This window comes from Alosa pseudoharengus, unplaced genomic scaffold (assembly GCF_046254945.1).
Source record: "Alosa pseudoharengus isolate Yale_2024_CS ecotype anadromous, Long Island Sound unplaced genomic scaffold, YU_APseudo_1.1 YU_APseudo_1.1_scf_22, whole genome shotgun sequence".
In the NCBI taxonomy this organism is placed as follows: domain Eukaryota; kingdom Metazoa; phylum Chordata; class Actinopteri; order Clupeiformes; family Clupeidae; genus Alosa; species Alosa pseudoharengus.
The window spans coordinates 2,203,024-2,214,275 of NW_027468680.1; the positions used below are offsets into that span (position 1 = coordinate 2,203,024).

At 35.9% G+C, this 11,252-nt stretch overlaps 1 protein-coding gene across 1 annotated transcript in view; it reads right to left on the reverse strand.

The window, feature by feature from the left end:
* The window catches only part of LOC143139234 (CD48 antigen-like), a 31,837-nt gene that overhangs the window by 19,908 nt on the left and 677 nt on the right, over positions 1–11,252 (reverse strand). The window contains exon 2 of the mRNA XM_076299838.1: positions 7,094–7,405. Within this exon, the coding sequence (XP_076155953.1) occupies positions 7,094–7,405 (312 nt within the window). The remainder of the gene's footprint in view (positions 1–7,093; positions 7,406–11,252) is intronic.

Here is an 11,252-nt window from a genome sequence, read left to right on the forward strand (position 1 = left end):
CACCAGTAACTACTACACCAGTAACTACTACACCAGTAAATACTACACCAGTAACTACTACACCAGTAAATACTACTTACAGTAAATACTACTTACAGTAAATACTACACCAGTAAATACTACACCAGTAACTACTACACCAGTAAATACTACACCAATAACAGTAAATACTACACCAGTAAATACTACACCAGTAAATAGTACACCAGTAACTACTACACCAGTAAATACTACTTACAGTAAATACTACACCAGTAAATACTACACCAGTAACTACTACACCAGTAAATACTACACCAGTAAATACTACTTACAGTAAATACTACACCAGTAACTACTACACCAGTAAATACTACACCAGTAAATACTACTTACAGTAAATACTACTTACAGTAAATACTACACCAGTAAATACTACACCAGTAAATACTACTTACAGTAAATACTACACCAGTAACTACTACACCAGTAAATACTACACCAATAACAGTAAATACTACACCAGTAAATACTACACCAGTAAAAACTACACCAGTAAATACAATACTACACCATTAACTACTACACCATACACCAGTAAATACTACACCAGTAAATACTACACCAGTAGCTACACCAGTAACTACTACACCAGTAAATACTACACCAATAAATACTACACCAGTAAATACTACACCAGTAAATACTACTTACAGTAAATACTACACCAGTAAATACTACTTACAGTAAATACTACACCAGTAAATACTACACCAGTAAATACTACACCAATAACAGTAAATACTACACCAGTAACTAATACACTAGTAACTACTACACCAGTAAATACAATACTACACCAGTAAATACTACACCAGTAAATACAATACTACACCAGTAAATACTACACCAGTAACTACTACACCAGTAAATACTACACCAGTAAATACTACACCAATAACAGTAAATACTACACCAGTAAATACTACACCAGTAACTACTACACCAGTAACTACTACACGAGTAAATACAATACTACACCAGTAAATACTACACCAGTAACTACTACACCAGTAACTACTACACCAGTAAATACAATACTACACCAGTAAATACTACACCAGTAAATACTACACCAATAACAGTAACTACTACACCAGTAACTACTACACCAGTAAATACTACTTACAGTAAATACTACACCAGTAACTACTACACCGGTAAATACTACACCAATAACAGTAAATACTACACCAGTAAATACTACACCAGTAAATACATTACTACACCAGTAACTACTACACCAGTAACTACTACACCAGTAACTACTACACCAGTAAATACAATACTACACCAGTAACTACTACACCAGTAACTACTACACCTGTAAATACTACACCAGTAAATACTACACCAATAACAGTAAATACTACACCAGTAAATACTACACCAGTAAATACAATACTACACCAGTAACTACTGCACCAGTAACTACTACACCAGTAAATACTACACCAGTAACTACTACACCAGTAAATACTACACCAATAAATACTACACCAGTTAATACTACTTACAGTAACTACTACACCAGTAAATACTACACCAGTAAATACTACACCAATAACAGTAAATACTACACCAGTAAATACTACACCAGTAACTACTACACCAGTAACTACTACACCAGTAAATACTACTTACAGTAAATACTACTCCAGTAAATACTACACCAGTAACTACTACACCAGTAACTACTACACCAGTAAATACTACTTACAGTAAATACTACACCAGTAAATACTACACCAGTAAATACTACTTACAGTAAATACTACACCAGTAAATACTACACCAGTAAATACTACTTACAGTAAATGCTACTTACAGTAAATACTACACCAGTAAATACTACACCAGTAACTACTACACCACTAAATACTACACCAGTAAATACTACTTACAGTAAATACTACACCAGTAAATACTACACCAGTAACTACTACTTACAGTAAATACTACACCAGTAAATACTACACCAGTAAATACTACACCAGTAACTACTACTTACAGTAAATACTACTTACAGTAACTACTACACCAGTAAATACTACTTACAGTAAATACTACTCCAGTAAATACTACACCAGTAACTACTACACCAGTAACTACTACACCAGTAAATACTACTTACAGTAAATACTACACCAGTAAATACTACACCAGTAAATACTACACCAATAACAGTAAATACTACACCATTAAATACTACACCAGTAACTACTACACCAGTAACTACTACACCAGTAAATACTACTTCAGTAAATACTACTTACAGTAAATACTACACCAGTAAATACTACACCAGTAAATACTACTTACAGTAAATGCTACTTACAGTAAATACTACACCAGTAAATACTACACCAGTAACTACTACACCACTAAATACTACACCAGTAAATACTACACCAGTAAATACTACTTACAGTAAATACTACACCAGTAAATACTACACCAATAACTACTACACCAGTAACTACTACACCAGTAAATACAATACTACACCAGTAAATACTACACCAGTAAATACAATACTACACCAGTAAATACTACACCAGTAACTACTACACCAGTAAATACTACACCAATAACAGTAAATACTACACCAGTAAATACTACACCAGTAAATACTACACCAGTAACTACTACACCAGTAAATACTACACCAGTAAATACAATACTACACCAGTAAATACTACACCAGTAACTACTACACCAGTAAATACTACTTACAGTAAATAATACACCAGTAAATACTACACCAGTAAATACTACACCAATAACAGTAATAACACTAAATACTACACCAGTAAATACTACACCAGTAAATACTACTTAGAGTAAATACTACACCAGTAACTACTACACCAGTAACTACTACACCAGTAAATACTACACCAGTAAATACTACACCAGTAAATACTACACCAGTAACTACTACACCAGTAAATACTACACCAATAACAGTAAATACTACACCAGTAAATACTACACCAGTAAATACTACACCAGTAATTACAATACTACACCAGTAAATACTACACCAGTAACTACTACACCAGTAACTACTACACCAGTAAATACTACACCAATAACAGTAAATACTACACCAGTAAATACTACACCAGTAAATACTACACCAGTAAATACAATACTACACCAGTAAATACTACACCAGTAACTACTACACCAGTAACTACTACACCAGTAAATACAATACTACACCAGTAAATACTACACCAGTAAATACTACACCAATAACAGTAAATACTACACCAGTAACTACTACACCAGTAACTACTACACCAGTAAATACTACACCAGTAAATACTACTTACAGTAAATACTACACCAGTAAATACAATACTACACCAGTAACTACTACACCAGTAACTACTACACCAGTAAATACAATACTACACCAGTAAATACTACACCAGTAAAAACTACACCAATAACAGTAAATACTACACCAGTAACTACTACACCAGTAAATACTACACCAGTAAATACTACTTACAGTAAATACTACACCAGTAAATACTACACCAGTAAATACAATACTACACCAGTAACTACTACACCAGTAACTACTACACCAGTAAATACAATACTACACCAGTAAATACTACACCAGTAAATACTACTTACAGTAAATACTACACCAGTAACTACTACACCAGTAAATACTACACCAGTAACTACTACACCAGTAAATACTACTTACAGTAAATACTACACCAGTAAATACTACACCAGTAACTAATACACCAGTAAATACTACACCAGTAACTACTACACCAGTAAATACTACACCAATAAATAATACACCAGTTAATACTACTTACAGTAACTACTACACCAGTAAATACTACACCAGTAAATACTACACCAGTAAATACTACTTACAGTAAATACTGCTTAGAGTAAATACTACACCAGTAACTACTACACCAGTAAATACTACACCAGTAACTACTACACCAGTAAATACTACTTACAGTAAATACTACACCAGTAAATACTACACCAGTAACTAATACACCAGTAAATACTACACCAGTAACTACTACACCAGTAAATACTACACCAATAAATAATACACCAGTTAATACTACTTACAGTAACTACTACACCAGTAAATACTACACCAGTAAATACTACACCAATAACAGTAAATACTACACCAGTAAATACTACACCAGTAACTACTACACCAGTAAATACAATACTACACCAGTAAATACTACTTACAGTAAATACTACACCAGTAACTACTACACCAGTAAATACTACACCAGTAAATACTACACCAGTAACTACTACACCAGTAAATACTACTTACAGTAAATACTACTTACAGTAAATACTACACCAGTAAATACTACACCAGTAACTACTACACCAGTAAATACTACACCAGTAAATACTACACCAGTAACTACTACACCAGTAAATACTACACCAATAAATACTACACCAGTAAATACTACTTACAGTAACTACTTATCCAGTAAATACTACACCAGTAAATACTACAATACTACACCAGTAAATACTACACCAATAACAGTAAATACTACACCAGTAAATACTACACCAGTAAATACTACTTAGAGTAAATACTACACCAGTAACTACTACACCAGTAAATACTACACCAGTAAATACTACTTACAGTAAATACTACTTAGAGTAAATACTACACCAGTAACTACTACACTAGTAACTACTACACCAGTAAATACTACACCAGTAAATTCTACTTACAGTAAATACTACACCAGGAAATACTACACCAGTAAATACTACACAAATAACAGTAAATACTACACCAGTAAATACTACTTACAGTAAATACTACACCAGTAAATACTACACCAGTAACTACTACACCAGTAAATACTACACCAGTAACTACTACACCAGTAAATACAATACCAGTAAATACTACTTACAGTAACTACTACACCAGTAAATACTACACCAGTAACTACTACACCAGTAAATACTACACCAGTAACTACTACACCATACACCAGTAAATACTACACCAGTAAATACTACACCAGTAACTACACCAGTAACTACTACACCAGTAAATACTACACCAGTAAATACTACACCAGTAAATACTACTTACAGTAAATACTACACCAGTAAATACTACACCAGTAACTACTACACCAGTAAATACTACACCAATAAATACTACACCAGTAACTACTACACCAGTAACTACTACACCAGTAAATACTACACCAGTAAATACTACTTACAGTAAATACTACACCAGTAAATACTACACCAGTAAATACTACTTACAGTAAATACTACACCAGTAAATACTACACCAATAACAGTAAATAATACACCAGTAACTACTACATCAGTAACTACTACACCAGTAAATACAATACTACACCAGTAAATACAATACTACACCAGTAAATACTACACCAGTAACTACTACACCAGTAAATACAATACTACACCAGTAACTACTACACCAGCAAATACTACACCAATAACAGTAAATACTACTTACAGTAAATACTACACCAGTAACTACTACACCAGTAAATACTACACCAGTAAATACAATACTACACCAGAAAATACTACACCAGTAACTACTACACCAGTAACTACTACACCAGTAAATACAATACTACACCAGTAAATACTACACCAATAACAGTAAATACTACACCAGTAACTACTACACCAGTAAATACTACACCAGTAACTACTACACCAGTAAATACTACTTACAGTAAATACTACACCAGTAACTACTACACCAGTAAATACTACACCAATAACAGTAAATACTACACCAGTAAATACTACACCAGTAAATACAATACTACACCAGTAACTACTACACCAGTAAATACTACACCAGTAAATACTACTTACAGTAAATACTACACCAGTAACTACTACACCAGTAAATACTACACCAGTAAATACTACTTACAGTAAATACTACACCAATAACAGTAAATACTACACCAGTAAATACTACACCAGTAAATACAATACTACACCAGTAACTACTACACCAGTAAATACTACACCAGTAAATACTACACCAGTAAATACAATACTACACCAGTAACTACTACACCAGTAACTACTACACCAGTAAATACTACACCAGTAACTACTACACCAGTAAAAACTACACCAGTAAATACTACACCAGTAACTACTACACCAGTAAATACAATACTACACCAGTAAATACTACACCAGTAAATACTACACCAATAACAGTAAATACTACACCAGTAACTACTACACCAGTAAATATTACACCAGTAAATACTACTTACAGTAAATACTACACCAGTAAATACTACACCAGTAAATACTACTTACAGTAAATACTACACCAATAACAGTAAATACTACACCAGTAAATACTACACCAGTAAATACAATACTACACCAGTAACTACTACACCAGTAACTACTACACCAGTAAATACTACACCAGTAACTACTACACCAGTAAATACTACACCAGTAAATACAATACCAGTAAATAGAGGCTGAGAGTGCAGATGTTTTAGTCAAAGGAGATGGAGCATGTTAGCTGTGTTGGGCTGTAAGAAGTGTTTGGAAAAGAGTTGGGTCATCAAGGGCTTCTTGAAGATAGAGAGGGATGCTTCTGCTCTGGTAGCTCTTGGATCTACAAAATGAGAATAGTCTGGATTGCTGTGTGTGAGGCAGCAGTGTAAGATGCTGTTCCTTGGTGTGTGTGGGTGTGTGTGTGTGTGTGTGTGTGTTAAACAGAGTGTGGTTGATCTGCATATTATGATTCTGTCTGGGTACTACCTTCCTTGACTTGGGAATATAAAAATGCATTTGAAGAGTTACGCCATGGACACATATGCAGAAACACACACGCAGAAACACACGCACACACACACACATACAGTACACACACACACACACACACACACACACTTACATCACTTAAATAACAAGAAGCATTTTCATAACATGCCCCTTCTTGAGAAATGTATTTTGATGCTCTCACCCAGGACATAAATCATGTATTCAGCTACAGTCTCTTTTTGTTTTCCATGTAAAGTCTTCTCTGCTTTGTAGAGTCCAGAGTCCGTCTTCTGCAGATTCTTCAGCCGCAGGAAGAAGGTGTTCACATCAAACTCCACTCTGGCCTCATAAACACGGTCATAATCCACATCACTGTTTTTATGGCTGTACACCACAATCTCTTGTTCATAGAAACTCCATGACATTCTTTTTAAGTCCTTTTTGTCTTGTTCATGTCCTGTTGCCTCCAGAGTGACCGATTCTCCCTCCAGCACAAGCAGCTCACCTGCAGACACTGCAGAGACACAACAATGATGAGCATCATAAGCACTATCATAACCCACATAACTGATTTTATGGATGTACTCCACAACATCTTGTTTCTGGAAAGTCCATGCCATTATTTTTAAGTCGTTTTTGTCTTCTTGTCCTGTTACATTCAGAGTGACCGATTCTCCCTCCAGCACAAGCAGCTCAGCTGCAGACAATGTAGAGACACAACAATGATGAGCATCATGAGTGAGACAGCGTGTCCAAGAGTTCAAGTTCAATGCCATTATGGCATAAAGTCATTTATACACGCTACAAAAGAGCACTGTTGGAAGTGAACGCGTACATTAGTGGTGCTCTCATTGCCATTTCACTCTGTGTTGATTTGGGCTCATCCCTACACTCCATCTACTCAGGGTCCTGGGTTCCCCAGATTGATATAGCACATAATGGGACCAATAGGACCTTCATTAACAGGGTCCTATGCTCCAAAGGTCCTACATTCCCAGGGTCCTATGATCCAAGGATCCTATGTTCCTAAGGTCTTGTGTTCCCAGGGTCCTATGATCCAATGGTTGTGCCGTGGTTACCCAATTGCATCAAGTAATTCCAATAAAATTGTTTAAATTAAGTTGACATGAAAAAATATTTCAACATAATTTTGTCATACAGGTAGACGCATGTACTGAGAGTACAGGCACTCAGATGTAGTATTGCAACATCAATGTTGAAGGAAGTTAATTTTGATATTAAAGACATAAAGATGAATTCAAAATGAAACATGCTGAATATGTTGTTTGTCAGTATTCAGAAGCATTCAGTGAAGTTGATAACATGTGCTACGGAACCACTGATACTTTGTGTATGCTCAATACCTATAAGTATAGTATAAGTATATATACTCTTTTGATCCCATGAGGGTAATTTAGTCTCTGCATTTATCCCAATCCGTGAATTAGTGAAACACACTCAGCACACAGTAAACACACAGTGAGGTGAAGCACACACTAATCCTGGAGCAGTGAGCTGCCTGCATCTACAGCGGCGCTCGGGGAGCAGTGAGGGGTTAGGTGCCTTGCTCAAGGGCACTTCAGCCATGCCTACTGGTCGGGGCTCGAACCGGCAACCCTCCGGTCACAAATCCGAAGCGCTAACCAGTAGGCCTTGGCTGCCCAACCTAGCGCACTCATGGTGGGAACAAAGCACTCATGCTGGTTAATATCACAGTATAACATAAGATACATCTCAGCTCCAAATGTTACTGGTCTCTAAGCTTCTTTAAAACCCATGTGGAAACTTTTGGCAACACAGCTGCGTAATTATCTGTGTTCTTGCAAAGGCTCATGGGAACAGAATGAAATGGTGACACCAAGACATTCCATATGTTCATTTGCCTTACTGGTTTAGTACTTGCTTCACATTGATCTTACATAATTTTGTTGTATAAATGTTTTGTTTTATGTAATGTAATATGGTTTCATAAATTGGACAGTTCTAACTTTTCATTTTTTATAGTGTATCTAAGTGTTTTCTAGTGACTTTTTACCGTTTGTCACGGAAGGATGAGACCGAACGCAAGTGCAGGACTCTTGTATTTAATTTCCAAAACTTGCATAAGGGCAATTAATAAAACACACATGAGATACCAGCCAAAACAGAGAACGAGCAATGAGAACAGGAACGCATACACGGTTCAGTAATCGGCGTCTGAACCAAGACAACACAAACAGGAGGGTTTGGACAGGTGCAGGATTAACTGAAATACGTGACTCATTAGTAGACCGGGGATGCAGATCTGTGAGTGGAGTCAAAATTGGTGTAGGAAGGGGGCAGGGCTGTTACACGTTGTATCTAATGGCCTCCTTACACCAAACAACTTTGACAAGATTTGAGAAAGATTCTGGAAAGATTGTAGTCTTTTGAGTACAGCTTGAATGGGGGGGCATTAGTTAAAAGACTCCAATCTTTCAAGAATCTTTCCCAAATCTTCAAAGTTGTCAAATCAGTCAAAGTTGTTTGGTGTAAGGTGGCCATAAGGAAAGTGGCAAAGACTTCTCAGGTTCTCTCTCTGTGCTCTGCCCTGCTCACTCTTTTGGAGAAGGCTGCTTTGCTTTGCTCTGTCTCTCTCTCTCTCTCTCTCTCTCTCTCTCTCTCTCTCTCTCTCTCTCTCTCTCTCTCTCTCTCTGTCTCTCTCTCTCTCTCTGTCTCTCTTCCTCTCTCTCTCTTTTTACCATTTATTTTGGGTTTGTTTTGTTCTCGTTACATTTGATCCACGTTTATCTGACTTATTTGGCATCTAACTTGTTGGTAACACTTTACTTGACGGGTGAGTTCATAACACATTCATAGCAGCTGTCATAAACTGCACATAAAGCATTCATGACTGTTTCATGAGACATGACTCAACATTCATACCAAACCTTTCATGAATGTGGAAGACAGAACGTTGACAACTTGTCAAAATAAAAGTCCATATACAACGCATATGACCAACTATGCTATTTAAATACGCATATGACCAACTATGCTGTTTAAATACGCATATGACCAACTATGCTGTTTAAATACGCATATGACCAACTATGCTGTTTAAATACACACATGACCAACTATGCTTTTTAAAATGCACATATGACCAAGTATGCTGTTTAAATACACATATGACCAACTATGCTGTTTAATGCACATATGACCAACTATGCTGTTTAAATGCACACATGACCAAATATGCACATATGACCAACTATGCTGTTTAAATACACATATGACCAACTATGCTGTTTATCACATACATAATATATGTATATGTAAATATATGTAGGAGGAAGCACCTCGATGTGTATCTAATAGTGTACATCATATACACGTGCAGGACATGCTATGCTGTTGATCACGTACATAATATACATAGGCTAGTGACAAATGGTCAGAAAGGGCTTTAGTTTTTGAGATACCCCTACCGGAGGTAGAACTAAACCCAACAATGTTTTTCCTCACCTCTAAGGTCTCCCATATACGACCAGAGGACTAAGTACTTTCTTAGCTAGGGAAAGTAGTTTCTACAACTAACTGTTTAGCTACTTAGGGGTGAAGTAAGCAGTGTAGGCTCTACTGTCCACTGCTGGTCTGGACAGACAAAAGCCAACAATATTATTTTTTATTATTCAGTAATGACTTAACCAAAACAAAATTCAAGTGAATGTAAATATTTTAATAAAGGTGTTCCATTCCAATGTTAACCTGATTCAATTGGATCTGTGTTTTAACAATGAATTTCTCAACATTCTTCTCACCACTGATAATGTGATTTGGATTTGAGACTGTATTTTGCCAGTGTTCCATTTTCTTTCATTTTGGACACCTCATAGCCTGCATTGAGTGACACAACACCCTAATTTTTCATACTATATTTACATATTTGGTATTGTTGGATTGAGTACATCCCCACCTTTCCAACAAGCCATACAATGTGTTTATATGATAATCCCTGGTAAAGCAGCTACAAAGTAAATGAAAACATTCTGCATAGATATTCATTTTTTGCATGTCCGCTTATTTTACATGTCTCTATTCATTCTATCCATTCCATCTCAGAGATTGTGTGATTGATCTGCACTAGTTTATATGCCTTAACTCCCATACGGACAGGCTATATTTCAGTCCTTTTTTGGTTTTGGGGTGTATAACAATATCTGTAATTTAACAATCTTAGCAGTAAAATATTTTTAGCCAAGAATCCATTTCATATATGGGAGACCTTAGAGGTGAGGAAAAACATTGTTGCGTTTAGTTCTACCTCCGGTAGGGGTATCTCAAAAATGTGGGGCCATTGTCACTAGCCTAACACGTGCAGGACATGCTACACTGTTGAT